Below are 26,859 nucleotides of genomic sequence, written 5' to 3' on the forward strand. Positions count from 1 at the left end.
GTGAATGAAGACAGAAGAAGATAGCTTTTAGACATACGGACGTGTATCAAATGTCACGATTGAGCATTTCATATATTCACCTAAAAGTTTTGTTGTTGTATTTACTTAAAAGCTGTTTCATTTAGAAGGTGGGGCATGGAGAGGAGGTAAATTTCTTGTACTTTGGTTTGAACTCTCTACTAAATGTGAATTTTTCCCTTTAGGCAAATGTTGGCTTTAAGAGGCTTCCTATAAAATTAGATATATGTTTATATCACTTACAACAGTGTCTGGCACATAGTCAGTGCCATAGAGGTGCTACGTGGCATTATTGTTATTTCTGTTGTGGCCTGTTCCCCTCTGTGACTCAGACAAAATCAGCCCTTTCAGCCCCCAACTCATGGGGCGAAGTGTGAATGGCGTGAAAAGGGTCTGGTTGGTTTGCACAAGACCAAGTTAGGTACTAAGGACCCTCTTAGCTTTATTTCAGCCTCAAATCTCATCTCCCTCTAGACCTGAGTAAATAACTATTCATGTCAGACCTAAGCCGGCGGAGAGGCCCAGGAGCTTTCTAAAGACAGACTACGACAGAAGAGGGACAGCTCTGGAGACCTTATTCAAAGGACCTCCAATAACCTGCTCCACTGGGTTTTGCTTCTCCCCATTATGTTTTTAAGGAAACACTAAAACAGTGGAAAAGGTTAGAGTTCAATCCTCACAGGAAAAACAGGAGAATATCAGCAATTTAGCACAGTTTTGCTGCACCAAGTTCTTAAAATGTAGAAAGGCTCACCCACCTCAATAGAAGCATCACCTTTCTGAAAATATAAGGTAGCTATTTTCCACTACAGAAACAATTCTTTCCCAAACATCAGAGTTTTTGATGCTTCAGAAGCAATCTGAGCGATTTATTTGATTGATTTTTTGCTATCCCAGTAAATCATTTATACAGTGCTTGATTCACAAAATCCTGGTTTTTCTTAAAGCTGCACAAAACATCCCATACTCATATCGACTCCTGCATCCTGTGTCTCTGCCAGATATCCACCAAAAGGTTTATAGATTTCCCTCATTATAAACTAATTGATATTCTGTAGCAGCTTTAATCTTCTTAGCAGTTCTCTCCTTTGGAGTCTGAGAGAGAAGCGTTCAGGATGTCAAAGACATTAAAGGAGAAGAGAATCAAGAAGCCTGTGGATTTTCACGGTGGTAAGACGCCCTAGAGACTGATACTTAAAATGTGGGATTCTTAGGATATGGAACCTGTAGTGGGGAGATTGATCCTTCCTGTCAAATGGGATTACCAACCAGGAGTCGTCCACTCTCAGGGCAGGTAAGCAGTTTAGGCCACTTACCACCAAGCTCTCCGAGCCTCAGTTTTGCCATCTGTAAGACGGAACTGCTTCCCCTGCCCTGCTATTTCCATACAGGGAACAATATTTCACTTCCGGGGTGGCTGGGGGAGGTGATGCTGGGCAGACCGAAATTAAGAATAGTCATTCTGCCCGCAGAGCCTGCTTTATCCTTTCCTCCCTGTGGTGTGCTCATCAGCACACGCTCTGACCTGCCAGGGAGGCCCACCGCGCCTCCGCTGCTGAGCCTGTCCTGAGGCAGTTAATTCAGCAGGAAAGCAGTAGGAACAGATCCATGTTGTGTTCTCTGGATCGGCCTCTCCAGCAATGCAGCTAATATTCTGGTGTCATTTGACCCCTATCTCTATTTCAAAACTGACGCAGAGGAGGAGGTGTGGTAGGTATTTTATAAGGACAAGGGGACACGACTATAAAAAGTTAAGTGAAAGAAACCAAGATACAAAGTGAAATACGATGGGACGTTCACTCCACAAAGGGCAGTGTAAAGGGACAAAATGTAGATTCACATCATGGAATAGTATCTAGCTATTAAGAAATAGATAAGCTACCTAGGTCTATTGACCTGAGGGATGTCTGCGATACATTAACAGGAAAACAACAAGAGTAATGTGTACAGTATGATTCCTTTTAAAAAGGGTAAAAAACATGTAAAGATTAGGTGTAAAGGTTCTAGAATCAGAATGCATAGTTTTAAATCAAAGCAGTGCCTTGTTGAGCTAAGTACACATGGGCCACTTGCTTAACCTGTCTGTATCTCAGTTTTCTTATCTGTAAAGTGGGAATAAAAATATTACTTTTTTTTAAGTAGAAAAGAGGTTTGAGATCATTGAGTCTGGCGATTTTCACACTGTGAATGACAGAACCCATGACAGTGCTGTGGTAATGAATGAGCGAATGCACTTAGCACAGAGTAAGTACTGCACTTGGCTCGCTAAGGATTAGCTCGGGTTATTACCAGCTGTTTCAAGTTAGTACTATTATGCAGAATGATCTAGAACAATACACACCAGACTGTTAACATCAGTCACCTCAGCTGCGGTAGAACTAGAGGGGGATTGGGAGGGTATGAAAAAGAAAACAGAAATGAAAAGACACTGGAAACCAAAGAAGACAGACAAATGGCAGACAAGCATATGAAAAGATGCTCAACATCATATGTCATAGGGAGTTGCAAACTAAAATAATGAGATACTACTACACACCTATTACAATGGCAAAAATCCACCACACTGACAACATCAGATGTTGGCGAGAACGTGGAGCAACGGGAACTCTTGTTCGTTGCTAGTGGGAAGGCAAAATGATACAGTCACTTCGGAAGAGAGTTTGGCAGTTTCTTCTATAACTAAACATTCTCTTATCACATGATCCAGTAATTGCACTCTTTGGTATTTTCCTAAGTGAGCTAAAAACTTATGTCCACACAAAAACCTGCACATGGATGTTTATAGCAGCTTTATTCATAATTGCAAAATCTTGAAAGGAACCAAGATGTCCTTCGGTAGAGGAGTGGGTAAAGAAACTGTGGTATATTCAGACGATGGAATATTATTAAGCACTAAAAAGAAACAAGCTATAAGCCATCAAAAGACTTGAGGAACCTTACATGCACATTACTAAGTGAAAGAAGCTGGTCTGAAAAGGCTGTGTACTCTCTGATTCCAACTATATTAGACATTCTGGAAAAGGCAAAACTACAGAGACAGTAAAAGGTTAGCGGCTGCCAGGGGTTAGGTGGGATGGAGGGACAGGCAGAGCACAGAGGATTTTTAAGGCATTGAAACTATTCTGTGTGATACCATAAGGGTGGATACATGTCATTCTACATTTGTGCAAACCCACAGACTGTACAACCCAAGAGTGAACCCTCATATAAACTATGGATTTGGGGTGATAACGATGTGTTAATATAGGTTCATCAATTGTAACAAATGTGCCACTCTGACACAGGTGTAGGACATTGATGGGGGCGGGGGACTGTGTGTGTGGGGGTGAGGGGTATATGGGAACTCTCTCTACTTTCAGCTTAATTTTGCTGTGAACCTAAAACTGCTCTAAAAAATCAGGTCTACTAAAAAAAAACAACACCGGGTTGGGGGGGAAAGGCTAAGTGTTAACAGTAATTGCCTCCAGGTGATGGGGTTATGGATGGCTCTTTCTGCTGCCCATTTTCTCCTTGACTCCCAGCCTGTGCTCATGCTGTTCCTTCTGTCTGGAACATTCTTCTCTCTCCTAAACCACAAAGAGTAATATCTACTTATCCCTTAGGATGGAGTTTAGCTGGAATTTTCTCTGAGAAGTCTTCCCTGATCTTCTCCGCGCTCCACCAAGTGGCACGTATTCCATGGTCTTACGATGGTTCCTTACCTTGTCTGTCTGCCCTACTGGAAGTGAGCCTTCAACGGGAAGTCTGTTTTATTCCCGATATATGCCCAGAACCTAGTGCAGCATCCGGCACAGTCATTTCATGAGTTTTGTTGAATATATGAATACGAATTAAGTCAGAACAAATGTAGAGAAAAACAAAATAAGTGGCACAAAAGTCAAGGTGAAAGAACCCAAGCAATACAGTGAAAGTGGGGAATGGCCACCCCGACAACTAGGGGGTACGGGAAGCAAACCAAGGCTGCAGGAGAGAAGACAGGAAACGAGGAAAAGACACTTACGCGGCAGTGTCAAGAGCAGCATGTTGAAATGCAAATCGGGTCAGGGCACAGGGATTTCCTGATGTGTCCCTCTGACTGGCACAGTGTGCGAGTGAGGTCCGAGTAGATAAGCTCCTCATGGAAGAAGGACCTCTGACCTTGGTCTCACTGGCGAGGGTCTCCACCATGGGAACTAATGGGCCCCGTGATGTCCACACTCCTCCCAGCACCAATCACCGCCAACAACTATCAAGAAGTCTGTGAACACTCACTTCAGAGCTTCCTTGTGTACCTGTGTTTTTTTTTTTTTGAGGAAGATTAGCCCTGAGCTAACTGCTGCCAATCCTCCTCTTTTTGCTGAGGAAGACTGGGCCTGAGCTAACATCCATGCCCATCTTCCTGTACTTTATATGTGGGATGCCTACCATAGCATGGCTTTCCAAGTGGTGCTATGTCTGCACCTGGGATCTGAGCCGGCGAACCCCGGGCCGCTGAGAAGCGGAACGTGCGCACTTAACCGCCACACCACTCGGCCGGCCCTGCTGTGTACATTTTTATTTGCTTGTTTGCTGATAGGGAGTTGAGTTGGAGAAAATGCTGTCAGTGAGATCATACCATAGCCTTTTATTTCTGTACCCCATCATTCCAGGCGGCCCAGAGCTCATCCAAAGACAACAGCCTTTCCCACTATGACACATCTTATTTTTTTTGGAAAACCAACACTGCTGGAAAGTGGGGAGGTGAAGGAGAAGAGGAATAGAAAAACAAATGAACAGGGCTCTCTTGTTCTCCTGATAAAAATCTCCTGTCCGGGCAGTGCACTGTGCCACCCGACAGCCTCACCGTTCTCTCCCACTGGTGCAAAACTACCTCCAGGTCCCCCTAATCCTCAAGCAGAGCTCGCACACTGGAAGAGCTCCTGGAGACCCTGGAAAATTCCACAGGGCTCTATTTATGAGCAGGGCTGGGATTACTCCGGCGTCAGCTTCTGCTCCACGCTGGTCCCCAGTGCTGCCTGCACAGAGCTCTGGATCTTATTTCAAGAATTCAACTGCACCAATTTTGTCTCCTACCCGAGGTCTCAACCCATAGCTGAATTACAAGTAGTTGCCCCAAGGAACCTGGAAGAGACTCATTTCAGAGGAAAATGCCTTCTGCTAGGCAGCACCAATCTAGCCTATAGTTAGCATCTCTGAATTTCAACTCTGAGAACTGCCTCTGCTCACGGGGCCCAGAGAAATCTGTCTTTTACAATGGCCCATATTTGCCACACTTCAGACAGGCCTCTCCATAATTCTGAAATTGTTTCTCCCAAACCTCATTTTTAAAACAATCACTGCTGAGGAAGTCTGCTACCAAAGCTGCCTTGAGAATTTCTTCTTGAAACAAGAATAATGATCGCTTTTCTGAAAAATGCAGGTTGCAAAACCTGACAGCAAAAGTGCAGGACTGAGGGGCGTGAGACGAGAGTTCTCCTCTGGGATCCAGGCCTGATTTGTTGAGAAAAAGGGGCAACAACCAGGGGCCTCCATTCTCATTCTCATCTGTGAAATGGGATGGAATTCCTTCTCTTCTCTGTCTTATTAGGGTTTGGGAATGGCACCACATTGGATTAATATGTTTGCTCTCTGGAGAAACAGATACACTTGTAGAATGTCACTCTCATGAAATTTACCTTTCTTTCTCCAGACTGTTAGATTCTTTTTTATGGGGCAGGGGAGTCATGTTATTTTTATCACAGAGTACAACGTTGAGGAAATTGGGATATTAGAGGTGCAAACCCTTATAGCCCAGGGCTGGCTGTGTTTGAAAATGAGCTCTTTTTAGCAAGAAGTTTTGCTCTTTAATACAATGGAAAAGTAATTTATTGAGAAGTGTCTTTGGAGATAACAAGGAGTAACGCACCCCTGCAGATGTTTCACCTGAGGCGAGGAGGGACGTGGTGGTACTGAGAGCCCGGAGATGGCATTCGTGTCCCTCCTCTGCCACCACCTGGCTGTGTGTGCTCCTAGTTCAGCCTGGCCACTGCTCTGGGCCTCTGGTTTCCCATCTGTAAAATGAGCAGGCTGAGTTATATCTGTGGTTTTCACACATTTTTAAGCAGTGGAGCTTCTCTTAGTGAACAGTTTTTCAGAAACCAAATATAGGCCGTCCCAGGAGAGGCACCTGAACCCCACTTGTGCCTGTGAGGCTGTCCATACGCCTCACAGTGCTTCCCGAGGCATCCCCGGGCCCTCTCCTGCTCTGGGGTGGAAGGCAAAAGCCAGTAGCCTAGATGACCTTGGAATTCTTTTCTAACCAAACAGAGAAATGCTGTTTCTAATCCAGTTGATGCTTGGTTTATGCCACCTCTGGAGGACTAACTCCCTGTGATGCTCAGAGAGGGATCCTGCCAAGTGTTGTGGGTCTGTTCCCCGGACAGGTGAAGCTTCAGAAAACAGGTGACAGGGACCTGAGCCTGGAACACTAAGATGCAGGCCAGCGTCAGTCACCAAAGGAACTGCTGTGTCTTCCACAGCCACACCTCCCTCGCTGGCTGAAGACCCTGTTGCTAGTTGTGGTCCGTGTGTGTGGATGTAGCTGCCACATGTTTCCTCCCTCCCTCCTCATTCATTCATTCAATAATTCAGAAACATTTATTAATCACCTGTTTCTAGACCACCAGTGGTCTCGGGAGGAAGACTGGCAATGAATAGGTCAACAAATAGCTGTACAGTCACACACGGGGAGCAGTGAGTAGTGGTAGGGGTGGGGGTCCTGACTGAAGATGGTGTGAGGGGAGCCGCTGTGGGAAGAGCTGGAAGAGGAGGTCCAGGCGGGAAGGGGCTCAGTGTGCTCCGGGACAGAGGGCCCTGCTGTGGCTGGTACTCAGAGAGAGTGGAGAGTGAGAGCAGCCCAACCTGCTGGGGCCTCCAGCACGCCCCACCGTGGCAGCGAGCCCGCTCGGGCAGGAGCCTGCATCTGAGGGAAGGCGTGGTGTTCGCCCGAGGAGCAGAGGCTGTTCACGCCGCAGCTCAGGAAATGGAAGGCACTTAATCCCTTGAGCAACGTGCTCATTTATTTTCCTTTTCTCTGCCTGGCTGAGGGCCCTTGGCCTGTGGGTGGCGGGCCCAAACTGGGAGAAGGCTGAGGTTGGAAGAGGAGATGGGGAAAGGAAAGCAGAAGCAAGGGAGAAAAAGGCAGCAGCAGAGCCTGGGTCCTGGCTGGGTGTCCCACTCACGGGCTGCGTGACTCTGGGCGAGTCACTTAACGCCAGCTCCTCCTCAGAGACCCAGGCTTCCCTCAGAGCTTGCTGTCAAGAACAAACGAGATAACATATGGGCCTGGCACACTGAAACGGTCCCCTACATGGTGAATGGACGGGGAGACAATTCAGGTGAAAGGTGAGACAATGGCACATTTGTGTAGGGTTTCACAATTCGCAAAGCCCTTTCACCCACAGAAAGGCGGAGACTGCACCTGCACCTCGATGTCTGTACCTTCATCCCTGACTCCCTCTCCTACAAACCAGCCATAAATAATGTCAATAACAATAATACCAAGCTTAAATGTTTATTTCGAATGTTCACTATGTGCCAGGCACCGTCCTAGCACTTTACATGTCTCAACTCATTTAATAGCCACACCCACCTAAGAGGTAGGTACTGTTGTGATCCCATTTTACAGATGAGGACCCTGAAGCACAGGGAGGTTAAGTGACTGGGTCAAGGTCACACAGCTAGTGACAGGCCAGAATCAAAGATGTAACTATTGTTAGGCTCTCTGCTAAAGAACAGGGCTACAGACACAAGGAGACACACCCTGCCCTCACTGGGCTCACAGATCTCGCTTCAGGGACACAAATAAATCTCACACAAGGTACTAGATGCTACTGTAACTGTGGTGGAAGTGCTAACAGCAGACATGAGCTCTGATCACTCCTTCATCAAACACACATTAAGCACCTGCTGTATGCCTAAGGAGCTGGGGATGCACTGTGAACAAGACCCACGTGGAGGTCCCTGCTCTCGGAAGGTAGAGTCTAGAAGACGAGACATGCAACAAGCCAATGTCTACACACCCTACGTGTACACAGCCTACTGCTGTGTGTCTTAATTCTGCCTGTGATAAGAGCTATAACGAAGCAAAGGGTCCCACAAGAATGAGTGAATGTCAAGACTTAGGGAAGACTTTCAGAGATGCTAAGAAGTGAGCGCACACCCCCCCCCCCCCACCCCCCCACTGAGGCCTCTGTACTAAAGGCATACAACCAAGAGACTGGAATTAAAATGGGTGAGAGGCAGGGCAGCTCTGATTATGCTGGGGTACACTGAGACCCCCTCTCTTCACTCCTTCTTGGTGCCTCTCCAAGAAGGTAAGCAGAGGAAAGGGCTTTGCTTGATTTTGCTGCAACTGGTGAAAGCTTTGAAGTAGAGAATAAGCTTGAGACCACTGGCTGGAGGGCAGTGTGGTCTGGTGGTTAAGATCACATGCTTGGGGCCAGACACACAGGGTTCAGTCACCACGTCACCAGCTAAGAGCCATGGGACCAAGGCTAAGTCACCGAACCCTTCTGAGCCCAGTTTTCTCATCTGTAATGTGGTGTGGCGGATACTGTAGGTGGGCTCACTCCACACCTCCTCTAATCCACTTCTCCCTTTCCCATCTCCACTGCAGAGGCCAAAGTCAAAACATTTACATTCCTAGCTGCCCCCACAGGCAGGGATGCTGGATGTCAGAGTTCTGGCCAAATATCTTCCCTCAAGAAGACTTTCCTGAAGAAGAAGGCAAAGTCTTGAAAGGAGGAGGCTTTGTTCTCTGTCTTTCCTCCTTCCTCTTGACTGAAAGGTAGACTTTCCAGAGGGACAGCAGCCCTTCTGCCACCAGGAGGATGAGGAAGCAGGAAGAGAGAAGCCTGGTTCTTTGATGACAGCCTCAAGCAGCTGTACCAATCTGGACCTTATCATGAAAGAAATGAACGAATGAATGAATGAATGAATGAACGAACGAACCCTTACTTGTTTGAGCTATTGTTTATCAAGTTTTCTATTATTTGCAGTTTAATGCATTTCTACATTGATACAAGTGAATGGAAAACAGAACCCACTTGATGGGTTGTTGTGAGAACTAAATGAGATAATGTGTGTAGTGTGGCCTATAGGTTCATGGCCCGGCACATAGCAAGCATCAGTAAACGGTGGCCCATACGTTGGTGCTGCTGAAGGAAAGAAAACCTGCCACCTCTTTGCCAAGTCACTGGATGGAGGAAGCAGGAGAGGAAGCTGGGTGTAGCAGGCCCTACCTCGATCACTGAAGTCATCGACCAGCACAATCTCGGCGATCAGCTCCGGGGGCGAGCGGTTCAGCACGCTGTGGACAGTCCGGAGGAGGGAGGACCAGCCCTCATTGTGGAAGGGGATGATGATGCTGGTGTTGGGGAGCGTCTCCAGGTAGCGCTTGCTGTTGCAGCTAGAGGGAGACACAGGGGACCGAGAAAGGACAGGGTCAGCTTTCACCTTGCCAAGAGAACTCACGCGCATGATTTGGCTAACTGCAAATCCTACTTCCTCTCCAGCCTTTAGGGAATGAGTGGAAGCCAAGCACACTGCAGTCACTTCAGAACTTTCTTCTCCTTGGCATCCTGAAGTCCTGCCTCCAATCCCTGCACACACAGTGCACAGGGTAGGTATGCAAGACCCTCCTCCCACCCCCAGCTTCGTACGGGTTTGGTGATTGACAGGCGCTAACTTGTTAAGCCTCAATCGTGACAGGAACATGGCTGCCCACCCTCATGATTCCATGTGGAGGACAGCCCTTCAGTAACACCCTGGCCTCTTGTCCCACACCTTGAACATTACTCTCCAGTGGAGAAGAAACCACGTATCCACGAGTTTGGAAGAATAAACTGGGCTTCACAGGCTCCGCACCTCCTCTCTCCCTCCCTGGGCTCTGCCAGCAGAGGGCTCACTTCCTTCTCTGCTCTCCACCAGCTCCACGATCAGGCTGGGGGTGGAAGGCCCTGTCCCTGTGGACCTTTAATACCATTATAACACCCAAAAGAATTAACACACTTCCTTAATATCATCAAATATCTAGGTGGTGTTCAAATTTCCCTGATCTTATGTCTTTTTATAGTTGGTTTGTTTAAATCAAGGCCAAGACAAGGTCTACACCCTGCCTTTAGCTGACGTGTCCCCTAAGTGTCTTTGTTGAAGAAACTGGACAACTCATTAGTCCTACAGGATTTCCCACAGTCTGCATTTTGCTGCTTGCAACTCTGTGGTTTCTCTGAACATGTTCCTCTGTCCGGCCCCCTTTGGTTCCTGTAAACTGGTAGTTATATCTAGAGGCTTGACTTAATTGCATGAGCTATTCTGGCAATCTCTTCATAGGGGTGGTGAGGAAACCATATCCAGTTGTCCTTCCTTTAGTGATGTAGGTGGCCACTGGTGATCAGTGTTTAAATCTTTATTTTATCACAGGTTTGCAAATGGTGATATTTGAATTCTATCATTCTTCGTTTACTAGCTGGAACACTTCTATGGAGAAAAACTTTACCACATCAACTATTTGGTTGTCCAGAAGTACAGGAAAGACAGGATAAGTTCTTGATTCTTTATTGACCAGTTTTCGGAAGGACTTGGTTCCCTAGCATCCTCTAAAGGTGGACGCTTATTTGTTATCCTTATGAATTCATAAATTTTAACGTAATTAGCATGTTTCAATTCAATGCAGTTATTACTCTTATTGGTTCCTGTATAAGCCCATCTTGAGCCAAAGGCAGTCTTCTCAAGTTGGCTCCCAGTCCTGTGGACATGACCACAGAGGACTGATAGTTTCCCTGCTTTTCGATAAAAGTTATCAAAAGATTCTCCAGGCTTAACTCATCCATTTCCTGCCCTACCCTGGAATCAGCCATTCTGCCAAGGAACCCTGGCTCCTTAACCTCATCAATAGCACCATTTAAATACTGCAACGTGGGCACTAAGGGCATTTATTACTACTGGGTTGGTTATGGTTTCTATGCTTTTACAGTGGTCGGAGCTAGAAATATATTTTAATAGATACATCATGAGTTTATGCTGAAATTTTATATTTAATATATAGGATTACAGTATTTTATTGAACTTTATTTTATACTGTATCTCCTCTTTTATTGAAATATAATTCACATATCATAAAATTCAACATAAAACTCATCCTTTTACAGTGATAATTTGGTAGCTTTTAATATTTCACAATGTTGTACAACTATCACCACTATCTAATTCCAGAACATTTTCATCACTCCCAAAAGAAACTTCATATTCACTAGCAGTCACTACTCATTATCCCTTCTCCCTTGTCTCTGGCAACCACTAATTTGCTTTCTGTTTTCATGGATTTTCCTATTCTGGACATTTTATACAAATGGAATCATACAGTATGTGGCCTTTTGTGTATCATTTCTATCACTTTGCATAATGTTTTCAAGGTTCATCCACGTTATAGCATGCAACAGTACTTCATTCTTTTTCATGGCTGAATAATATTCCACCGTGTGGATATACAATGGTGACCCCTTATCTGCAGTTTCGCTTCCCACGGTTTTAGGCACCCACGGTCAACCATGGTCTGAAAATACAGTAAATCAGATATTTTGAGAGAGAGACTACTACATTCACATAACTTATGGTATATTGTTAGAACTCTCCTACTTTATTATTAGTTATTATTGTTAATCTCTTACTCTGCCTAATGTATAAATTAAACTTTATCACAGTTATATATGTATAGGAAAAAACATAGAATATATAGTCATCCCTCAATATCCATGGGAAATTAGTTCCATGACCCCTGGCCAATACCAAAATCTGTGGGTGCTCATGTCACTTATATAAAATGGTGCAATATTTGCAGATAACCTATACACATCCTCCTATATACTTAAAATTGTCTCTAGGTTACTTATAATATCTAAAACAATGTAAATGCTATATAAATAGCTCTTATACTGTATTGTTTAGGGAATAATGACAAGAAAAAAAGTCTACATGTTCAGTACATGTGCAACTATCATAGGCCTTCTGATCCACGGTTGGTTGAATCTGTGGATGCAGAACCAGTGGATATGGAGGGCCAACTGTAAAGGGTTAGTACCATCTGCAGTTTCAAGCAAACACTGGGAGTCTTGGAAGGTATCCCCCATGGATAAGGGGGGACTACTGTACCATGTTTTATTTATGCATTCATCAATTGATGAACATTTGGGTTGTTTCTACCTTTTGGCTATCATAAATAATGCTGCTATGAACATTCACATACAACTTTTTGTGTGGACATATGTTTTCAATTCTCTTGGGTATATACCAAGGAGTATAATTGCTGGGTCATAAGCCAACTCCATTTTTAACTCTTTAAGAAACTGCCAAACTGTTTTCCAAAGTGGCAGCATCATTTTACATCCCCAGCAGGAATGTATGAGGGTGCTAATTTCTCCACATGCTCAGACCCACTTGTTACTGTCTATCTTTCTAATTGCAGCCATCCTAGTGGTTACGAAGTGGTTTCTCATGGTTTGATTTGCATTTTCCTAATAACTAACGATATTGAGTATATCTTCATCTGCTCATTGACCATTTGTATATCCTCTCTGGAGAAATGTTTAGTAAACATGTGTTTCAGTTTTAGATTGTTCCTTAATAGCATATTGAAATATAATTGATTTTTGTATATTTAGCTTCTATCCTGCAACCTTGCTGAACTAATTTATTAGTTTTAATAATTTTTTTGTGTAGATTCCTTAGGATTTTCTATATACAAGACAATGTCACCTGCAAACAGAGATAGTGTACTTCTTTCTTTTCAATCTAGATGGCATTTCTTTTTCTTTCCAATTGCCTTGGATAGAAACTCCAATACAATGTTGAATAGAAGTGGCAAGAGCAGACAGCCTTGTTTTGCTCCTGATCCTAAAAGGAAAAGATTTCAGTCTTTCACCATTAAATATAATGTTAGTGTGTTTTCCACAGATGCCCTTTATCAGGTTGAAGAAGTTCCTCTATTCCTAGTTTGCTGAATGTTTTTGTCATGAAAAACTGTTGGATTTTGTCAAGTGCTTTTTCTGCGCCTACTGAGATCAGCATATGGGTTTTGTTCTTTATTCTATTAATATAATGTAATATGTTGATTGATTTTCATATGTTGAACCAACCTTGCATTCCTGGGATAAATGTTGCTTGGTCATGGTGTATAATCCTTCTCACACGTTGCTGATTTTGGTTTGCTAGTGTTTTGTTGAGGATTTTTGCATCTATATTCATAAGTGATATTGGTCTATAGTTTTCTTGTGATGTCTTTGGTTTTAGATATTTTCTCTCTTTTGCTAAAAACCTAGGTTCTTAACATTAACACAGTTATTTATTTGCTTTTTCCTATAACATATAGTAGTTTCAGAAAAAAAATACCAATGTGATTGCTAACAATATGATGACAGGAAATTTAAGATTCCTTTGTCCTTCATTTCTTTTTTCTGTGGGGTATATTTCATTAGGGATACTGGGGATTTTCCCAGGGCCCAGAAGAGGGAATCTGAGGACCAGGCAGGCTCAGAGAGAATAACAAAACTGTCTACCTTGTGTCTCCAGATAGAAGCCAGGTGTGTCAGGCAGAGTAGCGGTCCCTGAAGATGTCCAAGCCTTAACTCCCAGAAGTTGGGAACATGTTACCTTACATGGCAAAAGGGACTTTGCAGATGTGATTAAAGTTAAGGACCTTGAGATGGGTTTGAGGAAACTGGATTATTCAGGTGGATCCAATGTAGTCACAGGGGTCCCTAGGAGCAGAGAACTTCAGGCTGGGTCAGAGAGATGAAGAGGAGGGAGTAAAGATTTGAAGTGTGTGAGGAACTCAACCCACCATTGCTGGCTTTAAAGGTGGAAGAAGAGGGTCATGAGCCAAGGAAGGTGGACAGCCTTTAGAATGATCCTCAGCTGATAGCCAGCAAGGAAACGAGAGTCTCAATCCTCGTAACTAAATTCTGCCAACAACCCAGCTAAGCAAGATTCCCCTAATGCTCCCAGAAAGGAATGCAGCCCAGCCAACATCTTGATTTTAGCATGATGAGACCCACGTCAGACTTCTGACTTATAGAACTCTAAGAATAAGTTTGTGTTGTTTAAGCAGCTACGTTTATGATAATTTGTTATGGCAGCTAAAGAAAACTCAAATACAAGGAATCATCCTTGATACCCTTTACCCAGTATGTAAAGATTATTTGCAAACATTTAAAAACTAGAAGACTTCACATAAAAACCCTCATGAGTCTCACACAGCAGCAATGGGCTGGAGTGGACAGTGGATGCCCCTCCCTATGGGGCAGGTGCTCTCCGGGTCACCTCAGCTCTCACCACCCACCACGGTCTTACACCAGGGCTGCTTCACTCCCTTACATTCTCACTCAGGTCCCTGGAGACATCTGAAGCTGAGAGCCTGGAAGTAAAAAGGCATCATAGGAAGCAGCTCCAAACAACTGCTAAGTTTTTTGGGAAAAATTTGTGACATCTGGGGCAATGAACATAACAACAAAACCCCTCCTTTTGTACACCACTGCAATCCACTGTTCAACTGTCAAAATGCACCCGGGTCTCTGTGCAACTTATTTTGAAACGTATCACAAAGTAAAATGGGTTGCTGAATGGCGAGAGTGATGGACAGACCCGTGATAAAGTCAGTAGAGGACTGTTACTTGCGGAATCTAAATAACGGGGACACGAGCGTTCAGTGTGCAATTCTCTCAATTTTTCTGCATGTTTGATAATTTTCAGAAAGAACTGTTGGGGGGAAAATGGGCAGGGTCCACGGCTTCCTAAGTTTTAAATTCTGCCTCTGCTAGAGGCACCAAGGGGGAGTTGGTGGGGGCCTCGGCTGCTGGTGGTGAGCTTAGTTTCAGCTGTGTGGACAGGACTGCCCTAATTCTGGCAGGCCAGTTCTGATGGAGAAGTCAGTCTCTCTCTTTCCCCTCAGGACCTCTGGATTTCTTTCATGTCCCTTCTTGCCCTTCCATCTTGCTGGACTGTTTTTATCCAGACCCCACGCAGCCCTCCCCCGCCCCTTCCCCATCTCTCTAAACCTTTTGATCATTTCAGCCAGCCTTCTCTGGGAGCCTTCTCCAACTTCATTATGTCTGCCTTCACAAATAAACGAAAGCACCTCTTCTTAAAAATCCCTTTCCCTTAACTTGGCTGAGTCCTCTGTGGCCAAGAAACACAGGCAATATCTAGTTTTCTACAAAAGTTTCTGCCTTCTATCCAATTTCACAGGAGGCTCTCTTGATTGAAGTGGGTTGGAGTGGGGGTTAGCTGCAATAAATTGTCGGGAGTCCATGGGGTGAAATACAATGGAGTTATTACCCAGCAGAGAGCCCTGGCTCTCTCGAACCCCAGAGCTGGGCCCCACAGCCTGCCAGCAGATACACAAACACCATAGTATATTAAGGGAAGTAGACAACGCCACAATAGACTGAATTCACTTCTAATTTAATTCAGTCATGGAATTAAAGATTATTCATAACTCAAACAAAAGGCTCAGCTTGGATCATAGCCTTGAACATGTGCCTTTTTTCTTCCTTTGGTCTACTCTCTTTTTCTCCCTCCTCTATCTGTCCACTCATTTATTTACCAAATAAACACAAAACGGCACTTTGATTTTTGCCATGGGCATGAGTCATTAGTTTGGTCCCAGCTTAGTAGAGCCTCTTTGTTTAAATAAAAAATTGTGTTACATGCTGAAATGAATCTCTCCAGTATCCAGCGGGGAACCTGGTTTCTAGAGACCTGCTCACAGGCCACCTTCCTGTGGGGAGCTCATGCAAAAAGCCCCGTTTCTCCTCCTCTCATTAGGCCTCACACTGCAGAAGACAGAGGAGGCCTGGGGATCACAGACGGAAGGCCCGCCATCCACCCCAGTGATACCCCCGTCTCGGCAGTCGTCTTTAAGATCTGTCCGCATGTTGTGTCCTGAGATCTCAACACTGGATGCTGAAGTATGCCTCGTTCCTTTGTGTTTGATGAACACAAAGCATCTCTGTGCCCGATGGCTTCAGAAAGTAGCCCCAGAGAATGTGGCCTCCAGGAAGGGGAAACTAAGGCACTGCTCCCAATGAAAGAGGCAGGGTTTGGCTATGACCAGACAATAACAACCTCTGCCTTCCCACGGTTCATGGTGCTCGGTTGATAGAGCACTTTTCCTTCTCTCTCCTCTAATCTGTACCACACCCCTGGGAGGGAGATGCACCAGGGAGTGCCAACCCCATTTTCCAGATAAGGAAAACAGAGCCCAGAGGGGTAAGTGACTCGGATCTAGGATTCAAATCTAGGTAGTATTTAAAATAACATTTATAATGTTTTTCTTGATGACAAAAGTGATAATTGCTCAGTGTAAAAGTCTGGAAAAGACAGAAAAGATAAAGGACAACTGATAATGACAGCAACATCCTGCCTGACACTGACACCTGGGGCTGATCTCTGTTAAACATTTAGGGTACGTCTTCCTCTGTGCTCTTCCTGAACATGCATGGTGTACTGCACACTGACTTGATGGCGTCCAAGTTTTTGTGGGCTCCCTGATGCAGTGTGGCCTCCTGAGACATTTGGAGGAGCCCCTCTGGGGGCAGAATAGGGCAGAATGATGCCCCCAAAGAGGGTCAAACAAGTGGCACCGTGAAACGTCCAGCACATGACATCAATCTTGATGCCCTCTTGGATCAATACTTCTGGCCCCAGATGGTCCCATAAAAGAGGCATCTCTGGAGTTTACAACCTTACAGCTAAGACCTGAGTGAAAAACCTTCTATCCCTTGCACAAGCACTTCCATTGTCATCTGGTTCACACTCTGATGCCGTCCCATCCGACAGGGCAAAGTTTAGTTAGACGTGCACAGTGTGAGGATGAAGAGGCCCAGTTGGGGGTGGTCTTGGACACACTTTGAAATAGTGGAAAGAGCAGAAACAAAGTGAATGTCCATCAATAGGGGAAGATTAAATAAATGATGAAAAATTCAAATGATGGAATACTGATAAGCAGTTAAAAAATAAGGTAGAAGACGACATTGACAATAGAAAACATCTGTGAAGGATTTCCATTATGCTAAGCAATGTTCTAAGCACTTTATATGCCATAAGTGATTTAATTGTCACAATATTCATATAATATAGGGACCATTAGGGACCATCATTACTGCTATTACAAAGAGGAGGAAACAAGGCACAGAGAGGTGAAGTAACGTGCCTAAGGTCAAATAGCTGGTAAGGGCTGGGGCCTGGATGTAAACCCACCTGCCTTTATACATAACAATATTTTGGGACTGGCCCCATGGCCGAGTGATTAAGTTTACAAGCTCTGCTTTGGTGGCCAAGGGTTTCGCCAGTTTGGATGCTAGGTGCAGACCTAGCACTGCTCATCAAGCCATGCTGAGGCAGCATCCCACACGCCACTACTAGAAGGACCACAACTAAAAGAGACAACTATGTAATGGGGGCTGTGGGGAGAAAAAGGAAAAATAAAAAAATAAATACACATAGTAATATTTTTATAGGGATAATGTATCAATGCTATTAAATGTACAAGCAAAAAGAAGAATGAATGGCTAAAACCAAAAATTGAGGGAACTAAGTAGGAGTCAAATCCTGGCTTCTAGTTTTTGCTGTGCCGTCCAACAGTTTTAAGTCCTCGTTGTTGCTGGACCTCAGCTTCCCCTATGTCAAAAAGGGAGCTGGACTGACCCAACGCCAAGTCTTATGTGCCTGCTCTGAATTTCTTCTTTTTTTGGTAATAGCATCCTGATTTTCCTTGGGGAATCTCCCACCTCTCAATTTTATAGGGTTTGCGGGAGGTCCTTGCCTTGCCTTGAGGGTGGGCAGGGAAGCCTGGCTCGGCCAATCAGAGCATCACTTCTCCCCAGCCACATCGCATCTCTCTGGTTCAGGGATGGGCACCTGTAAATCTTTGCTGAGACAACTGGGAGAGAGGCAAGCTCTCTTCTGCTGAGACTGAACGTGAAAGGATCTAAGTCTCATCTGCCTGGGGCCACCATGTGGATTATTCCCTGTCTTCGAATGAAGTTAACAGAGTAGAAAATAGAGCCAAGAGTTGCAGAGATGGGTTCCTCCTGGCATCATTTAGGGACGTAGATCCAGCTCTGGCTGAAGCCAAGGTCTACTCTTGGCCTTTTCAGCCACATGAGTCAATACATTTTCTTTTCTTAAGTCAGTTTGAGTTAGGTTTCTGTCACTTGTAACTGAAAGAATCCTTGCTGATATAGCTGGATAGTCTCTGAGCCCTTTCAGTAGAAGGAGTCTGTTTGGGACCTAACGATGGCTTCTGAAGGACAAAGAGGCAGAAACTGTTTCCCAGGAGTTACCTCTGATCTGAAGGGGGCAGCCTCTCTCTTTAGCTCCAGGAGAACTTTTACTTATTCACTGATGGAAGAAAGTGTCCTGGGCTGAGGGCTGTGGTGGGGGCGGGAGGCAGTGGCAGGACTGGAAGATAACTAAGCTTATTTGTGACTGAGCAGCCCAAATTTAATATTCCCTAAAGGATTCTGAGCTCTTGGGACACAAAGACGAATCTAATATACTGGAGCACTAGATATAAAAGAAAACAAGTCAAAATCAAAGGGAAGCATTTCAAAAATCTTCTCTCTGAGTCAACTTTGAAATGGAACAATCCAATCATTTTTAAAGGGAACTATAAAAAACATCTCATTCTCTAGCATGGGACACCATCCCCAGACCAAACTGAAATGCAAGTCAATTGAACAAACCTGATCTTGCATGTGCCTAAGGGAGCAAGAGTGCTCTAGAGCTGGGTTCAAATCCTGACTGCATCTCTGCAGCTGTGAGACCTGCGGCACGTTTCCATCCCTTCCTGAGCCTCAGTTTCCTTATCTGTGAAATGGGGATGGTAATACCATGAGAATGTCATGAGAATGAGGCAAGACAGTACATCTAAAACAGCTATGTGGAGGGACCTGCCCAGTGGCAAAGTGGTTAAGTTGCGTGCACTGCGTTTCGGTGCCCGAAGTTCATGGGTTTGGATCCCGAGCACGGACCTACACCACTTGTCAGCCACACTATGGCGACAACCCACATACAAAATAGAGGAAGACTGGCACAGTTGTTAGCTCAGAGCTAATCTTCCTGAATAACAACAACAAAATTTTTAAAAAACCCAGCCATGTGGAGGGAGAAGAAGCTATCTCTGTCCTTGGAGATGGGGAAATCTGGAGGAGAGCTCACAGCAAACAGAATGCTCTGATTTCAGTTTTCTCAGACTCAGGGATGGCCATCCTCGGAAAGGGCACAGGGCTTCAGTAAGGCTTAAATAAGAGTTCTGCTCTTGTAGATACGAATCCCACTCTTGAATCCAGGCTTCAGCCAGTTCATGGCTCAGAACCTTCTCATTTGGTCACTCCCTCAATCATTCACATATTCAAGAAATGTTTATGGAGCACTTGCTATATGACAGACACTGTGCTAAGCCCTAAGATTACAATGATGAGGAACAAGTCGTTGTCCCTGTCCCATGGGATACAGAGTCAAATGGGCGGGGGAGTGGTGGGGCAACAAATAATATATGCACTAATAAATTATGATAATTTTTTCTGCCTCCCCACGTATGGCTGTGAGATGAGAACAGAATGACAACCTAGAAAGAGAAAGAGCAGCAGCATTTCTGAGTGGCGCATCCTCACGCCCAGCCTCGTGCCCTGCTGAAAGCGAGCAGGTGACGAATGGCTGCTGGGTTGAACTGGAGTTGGTAGGGCCTAGTCCAACCCTTTTGTTTTCCAAGGAAGCAGGTGAGGCTTTGAGAGGTTAAGTGGCGACCCCAGACCACATTGCCAGCTGGTGCTGAACTGGGGGGTGCAGCTGGCTCTTCAGTTTAGTCACAACACAAAGAGAAAATCCTTTGGAGACCCTGGATGTAAACGGCAAATCTCCATCACACATATTTTCAAGGAGTTGGCGTCTGCTCTCATGTTCCAAGTCCTACCTGTTGGCTTGGCAGGTCCATGGGGGACTGGAACAGGCTGCCTAGAGAAGTGGGATCTTCAGGGGGGTTTGACAAACTTCAGCATTTACACTCCCACTAGTAGGAACGTGGATGCTTTAAATATGCTTGCTGATGTCCATTCAATGTTTGCTCTCATTTATCAGAAGTAGTCTGGTATGGACTTGGAGGTGAAAAGATCACTTAGCTGAATAACCTTGGGCAAATTACCAAACCTCTGCAAGCCTCAGTTTCCTCCTTTATAAAACAGACAAGCAGGTTTGAGCCGAGAAAGGAACACGCTGCTGCTCTGTAAACATGAGGGTGCATCAGGTGGCATCTTGGTCTAAAAAGAAACATCTGTGCTGGTCAGGTCATTCATGGTGCCTGCCTTGCCCACGCCTTCTCCTCAAAGTGAAATGGCCATGCCCACAGGCCTGGCTGAGGAAGGAATCCTGGGTGGGCCCTATGACCGCCCCTTCCCTGGCCATGATGGCTACCTGGAGCAGGAGCAGAGACCTGACCTGGGCAGCCAGGCCACTGATGTGCCAGTGTCAATGGCCTAGCAGGAAATCGGTGCCCAAATGGGGTTCACCTGGCCAATAAAATTCTCTTTCTTGGGGATGCAACCTTGAGGCACGGAAAGGGAGTCCCAGAGTTAATGAGAGGAGCAGACATAGAGCTACACAGAGAAGGGCTAAGGCTTCATAATGATAGGATCCAGAAATTTCTGCTGTTGAGGAGGTCAGACTTGGAAAGATCTTTCCATCTGAAGCACTGGGAGGCCTGGCTGGTCCACGGCGCCCCCTCCTCCTCCAGGAGAGCCAAGCTGTCTGGCTTTTCCCACATTCCATCTGGCCGACATTCCCGTTTCCCTTTAGTGCCCCTGCCTCCTTGCACGGGGACACTCCATTAGCTGAAGTAACCTTGCAGCCAAGGAAGTCCGCCCTATTCCTAAATCCATTCCCTGGAAAGAAAAACAAAAGACAAGCATCCGAAAGTTGTACTAGAGCTGGACGAAGTGTTCTTATTTTTTCTTTATTATTTTGAAAAGAATGGACTGTAACAGATTTAAGACTTCAAGCTTCAGAAATATCACTAATATGGAAATGTGGACTTCCAGGTCATGGACACTGAGACTGCTGGGGACAGTGTTACTGTATTACGTGATTAGCAATGGCTTATCAATACTGTGCCAACTGGCCACCATGACATCATGAACAATTACTTGCAGCCCACAGCACTTCACCACCACTATGCTCTGCATGCTACAGCAAATTGTTCTTCGGTGGTTACAAGGATGAGTTTTTGGTGTTTTTTTAAAAAATAATTTGTAATTTATTTCAATTTCCAGTGTATGCCCTTTATTTATTTATTTATTTTGTGAGGAAGATTGGCCTTGAGCTAACATCTGTGCCCATCTTCCTTTATTTTGTATATGGGATGCCCCCACAGCATTGCTTGATGAGCGGTGCATAGGTCCATGCCAGGGATCTGGATCTGCAAACCCTGGACTGCTGAAGCAGAGTGGGTGAACTTAACCACTATGCCACCAGGCCAGCCCCTGGTGTTTCTGGGTTTTTTTAAGAGAATGATCGTTTAAAAAATCCTTGTGGAGTAACTCTGTTGTTTGAAAGCTCCCAGTGCCTATACTCTTAGATAAACAGTCTTATTCTAGAAATAGGCACCATTTTAACACCTTCTCATGGGAACCAAAACCAACATACCCTCCTCTGCCAAACAGATGACAGTTTTGGATTTTCCACTGACCAGATGGGGCCTGCTGGGAGCTGGTTTGTGTGTTTCGGGGGTATCAGAAGCCAGGACCTTTGGATTGAGGAACAAGATAGAAGGCCAACTACCGTTCCCTGGCCACACGCACAGCTTCATGTGAAAAGCCCAAGAGAACCACGGAACATGACGGCTGGAAGGGCCTGACTCTCACCTTGTTTGCACTCCTTGTTTTATAGATGAGGAAACTGAGGCCCAGAAGGGGGAGGGATCTTCCCAAGGTCACAGAGTGAGAGGCACACCCACATCCCAAGCAGTGGCCCTCGAGGAAGGGTACGTTCCAAGGCTGCAGATGTGGTGAGAGAAGGGACACGGGCTGAAGAGACCCTCAGATCTGGATTCAAATCCCATCTCTGTCACTTAGAAGCTGGGTTATCTTGGGACAGTCACAGCTTCCCTGAAGCTTAGTTTCCACTTGGGTAAAATGGGGATATAATTCTTTCCTATTAAGGCTGGAACAAGGAGTGAAAGAAATACCATACGTGAATGCACCTGGTATAGCATCTGGCTCATAAATGTGAGTTTCCACCTCCCAGAGGCCACAGTATAGGTCATTTTCCAGCAAATGGTTTAAGTTCAAAATTCTGGAATTCTCTTCTATTTTGTATAAAGGACAGTCCCTTATAATAGAACATTCTCAGAAAGACTATGTCCAATGGGCTCTGGAGCCACCAAGAAGTTAAGCAGAAGTTAAAAATAGCTCCAGGCTTTGCAACAAAAGGAAGAATCTGGGTCTTAGTGGGTCAAGTGTGGAAAGTCCCTGCCCCGACTCCATCCTCCCTCCAGACACAGATTTAGGCCCTCTCCTTACACACTGTGCCAGTAAACCTTCCGTCCTCAGCTGGGGCTCGCTCCCCAGCCCTTCTCTGCCCCTCTCTGGGGGATGAGACATGCACTGGCTTTCTCTGTGACACAGTCTGGCTGTACTCAGAAGAACCAGAAGATAAGTGTGACAACATGTGCAAAGGCTGACATCTTTAGGAAGGGCCTTTTCCGTTCAGGGGAGACTTTGCTGAGAGCCAGGCGAACCCACCAGCTATTCCCTCTTCTCAACAGACAGCAGAGAGAATCGCAAAACTTTGTTATTATTAATTACGGATCTTGGTACTGGCAGTTCGGCCCCAGTTCTGTACCCCGCAACCTGCAGAGACTGCAGATACAAGCAGTGTTTACAGGATCTGGGTTTGTACTGTCTCTTCCTCCCCTTTCGCACTCACATTTTGGAAACTATTTTGTCCAGATCATACCTAGTATTAAGAGAGTTGTAAACACAATAAAATATTTTCAAGAAGCACACAACAAAATCCAACAGTTTCTTCACACAGCTGTCCCGCATGATAATGTTGGTCCTCCTACAGATACAATACGCAATGTACTCCATGTGCTCAAACTTGAAACACAGGCTGACAGCAGGCAGGAGAAACTCTGGTTAATGAACATGGTATGTAAAGTCAAGGCACTGGGAATTATCAGCCTGAAATAACCACCATAGGGACCACCCCTCAGATCCCAGTCAGAGGCCAGCTGCCAGGTAAACAGCGTCAGGAGGAAACGAGCTCTGATATCAAGATTCTTGACAATTCATAAAAGAGATGAAAAGAAAGAAAAATGTAAAGATACGTGTCCAAGGATGTTTTTGCCACACTTTTCCCAGTTTCCACAGCCACAGTTTTCACAGAACTGGAAACAAGCTGTATGCGCAGCACAGAGGAATGGTTGAGCAGATTACATTCCTGTAGGATACTACACAGCTATTAGAAATGTCTTAGAAATGTGATAATAATATATTAAGTGAAAAAAAAACTACTTGTAGAATAAAATACATATAGTACAACAAAATTTTTGTAAAACAAAACAAAAACAAAACCCCAAGCCCCTTCATACGTCTATATATGTTGCACACGCAAGCAGAAAAACCACAGAAAGCTAAGCTGCTACCGTTCGCTGCCTGGGCAGATTTAGGATTTGGGGAAGGGGTTTCTTCCCCCAAAAAAGGTGTGGAGGCGGAGGTGAGAATCAGGAGGGAATGTTGTTCTATTCTTCGTAACAGTGCTCCTACCCTGAACTGCTCTGATTGTCTTGTAATCATGCTGCCCTTGATACCACCTTAATAAAGGGAGAGAATTAATAATCGCCTTTATCTTCCAGTCATTATTCTCCTTTTCCTTAAACAAGGCCAACAGCACTCAGAATCAAACTCACTCTGTAACCAATTTTACTGAGTGCTATTTATCTGCTCCTGGCCAAGCATATATTACCTGCAGCGTGGTGAGTGAAATGCAGCCTGAGTGGCCTGCCGCTTGTGTCCATTCATCTAGCCCATCCTGACCACTGCGCCTGGTCCAAGAACCTTCACGCACAAAGGACTGGAACTGAAAAATGTCTCCTTCTTTCTCTTTGAGGAACGGCTCTCAGTCTGTGTGCGATGCGGTGGAAAGAGCATACGCTTGGATCCAGGTTTGAGTCTTCTTTGCCTTCTGGCTGTGTGTGAACTGGAGCAAAGAGCTAAGCTTCTCTGAGGTTCAGTTTGCGCATGTGTAAAATGGAGCTAGTGATCGCCATTTGATACAAACAATTTGAGAGAGGCTGGAATCACAAGAGTTATGATGGCGTTTATGTGAACGAGAGACAATTTCAAAACACAAAGGGAAAAAAACTATCATCACACAAAACCTCAAAGTGGGAGCAAGTAGATGAGGATCGTAAAGTGCTCAGCACAATACCCGGCACATAAGCACTTGACAAATGGGAGACCAAGTTGTTGGCATTAATGGAGAAGACAGCATCCGTTTCTAGAAGCCTAAGAAAATGCATCTGTTTGCAGAAATGATAAAGGAACACAAACATCCATCTGCTCAGGTGGATGTTGACTGGTTTTTACCCAGCATAAATTGTAGGGAATATGTACCCATTTGATTTTTAGTTGACAGGCAGCCATTTTTGTGTATAAGCCATTTATCTCTGCAATTTCAACCCAAGGGCTGAATTCACTGAAATCTGCTTTAAAAATTACAGAAGTCAGAACATACAATGGAGAAAGGATAGTCTCTTCAATAAATGGTGTTGGGAAAACTGGACAGCCACACGCAAAAGAATGAAGGGAGACCACTATCTTATGCCATACGCAAAAATAAACTTAAAACTGATCAAAGACTTGAAGATACGTCCTGAAACTATAAAACTCCAGATAACAGTGATAGTACATTCTTTGACATTGAACTAAAAAGGATCTTTTCAAACACCATGGCCTCTCAGACAAGAGAAACAAAAGAAAAAATAAACAAGTGGGAATTCATCAGACTAAAGAGCTTCTGCAAGGCAAAGAAAACTAGGATCAAAACAAAGAGACAACCCACCAGTTGGGAGAAAATATTTGCAAATCATATAACTGACAACGGGTTAATCTCCATAATCTATAAGGAACTCACACAACTGAACAATAAGAAAGCAAACAGCCCGATCAAAAATTGGGCAGAGGAGATGAACAGACATTTTTCTAAAGAAGATATACAGATGGCCAATAAACACATGAAAAGGTGTTCAACATCACTGATCATCAGGGAAATGCAAATCAAAAGTACACTAAGATACCACCTTACGCCTGTTAAAATGGCTATAATCACCAAGACTAAAATAACAAATGTTGGAGAGGGTGTAGAGAGAAGGGAACCCTCATACACTGCTGGCGGGAATGCAAACTGGTGCAGCCACTGTGGAAAACAGTATGGAGATTCTCCAAAAAACTAAAAATAGAACTAACATATGACCCAGCTATCCCACTACTGGGTATCTACCCAAACAATTTGAAATCAACAATCCAAAGTAACGTATGCACCCCTATGTTCATTGAAACACTATTCACAATAGTGAAGACATGGAAGCAACCCAAGTGCCCACGGACCGATGATTGGATAAAGAAGATGTGGTATATATATATATATACAATGGAATACTACTCAGCCAGAAAAAAAAGACAAATTCATCCTATTTGCAATAACATGGAAGGACCTAAGCGGAATTATGCTAAGCGAAATAAGCCAGTCTGAGAAAGACAAACACCAGATGATTTCACTCATATGTAGAATATAAACAAACACATGGACAAAGAAAACAGTTCAGTGGTTACCAGGGGAAGGGAGGTGGGGAGTGGGCACAGGGGTTGAAAGGGAGCACTGGGCACAGGGGTTGAAAGGGAGCACTTATGTGGTGACGGTCAAGAAATAATGTACAACTGAAGTCTCACATTGATGTAAACTATTATGAACTCAGTAAAAACAAATTACAGAAGTCAATTTGAGAAATTTTATTAGCTGCCACTTTAAGGCTTATGAGCATCTTTAAATCCCAATGTTAGGTCCAATGGATCAATAACTGTTGTCTTGAAAGATACACCTTTGCTCAGAAGGGAGTCATTTAATTTCAGAGGAGGAGAGCAGATTTAAATCTCCTGAAAAATCAGTGATGCTCCAAAGAAACCTGGACTTTTTCCTTTCCCAGCTCACAAATTCTTTAGGCTACAGCCCCTCTTTCCGCCCCCTGCCCCTCTCCACACAACTGCCTTGCTAACAACCTGCTACACCACGAGTCTGCATCACTCACATCCTGGTCTCTTGGGCGCTAATCTTACACTGAAGTACTCCATTACACGACTGTCAAGTGAGCTTACTCCACCACACGAATCATGATAAAAAGGGTAAAAACTGCTAATAAGCACTAAGTATGTCTTCCAAGCCGTCACTGTTCTAGGAGGGTCTGACAAATCGGCTCGGCACCCTGGGGGGTAAGAAAATGAGCGGGGGTGAGGTGGCTGCAGACCCGAGCCATTTATTCCCACTCAGAGCGTGGGAGGAGGTGTGCACCGCCCTCACTGTGACCTGAGCATGGATCTTCCCACACCCCACACCACAGACCACAGCTGATCTTGGGTCCTTTTTAGATTTACTATCTGTTACGCCTCAGGCATTTCTTGCTATTTATTCAAAGAAAGTGAGTTAACTAAAATCACAATGAAAACGCAGCAACTCGGAAAAGGATCCCATCACCATTTCCATTTTTCACAAGACAAA

The 26,859-nt window shown here is 44.7% G+C and overlaps 1 protein-coding gene across 1 annotated transcript in view; it reads right to left on the minus strand.

The window, feature by feature from the left end:
- GALNT10 (polypeptide N-acetylgalactosaminyltransferase 10) overlaps positions 1-26,859 on the minus strand; it is a 216,567-nt gene that overhangs the window by 81,648 nt on the left and 108,060 nt on the right. Inside the window, exon 4 of the mRNA XM_014846938.3 lies at positions 9,279-9,445. Within this exon, the coding sequence (XP_014702424.2) occupies positions 9,279-9,445 (167 nt within the window). The remainder of the gene's footprint in view (positions 1-9,278; positions 9,446-26,859) is intronic.

This window comes from Equus asinus, chromosome 9, assembly GCF_041296235.1.
Source record: "Equus asinus isolate D_3611 breed Donkey chromosome 9, EquAss-T2T_v2, whole genome shotgun sequence".
In the NCBI taxonomy this organism is placed as follows: domain Eukaryota; kingdom Metazoa; phylum Chordata; class Mammalia; order Perissodactyla; family Equidae; genus Equus; species Equus asinus.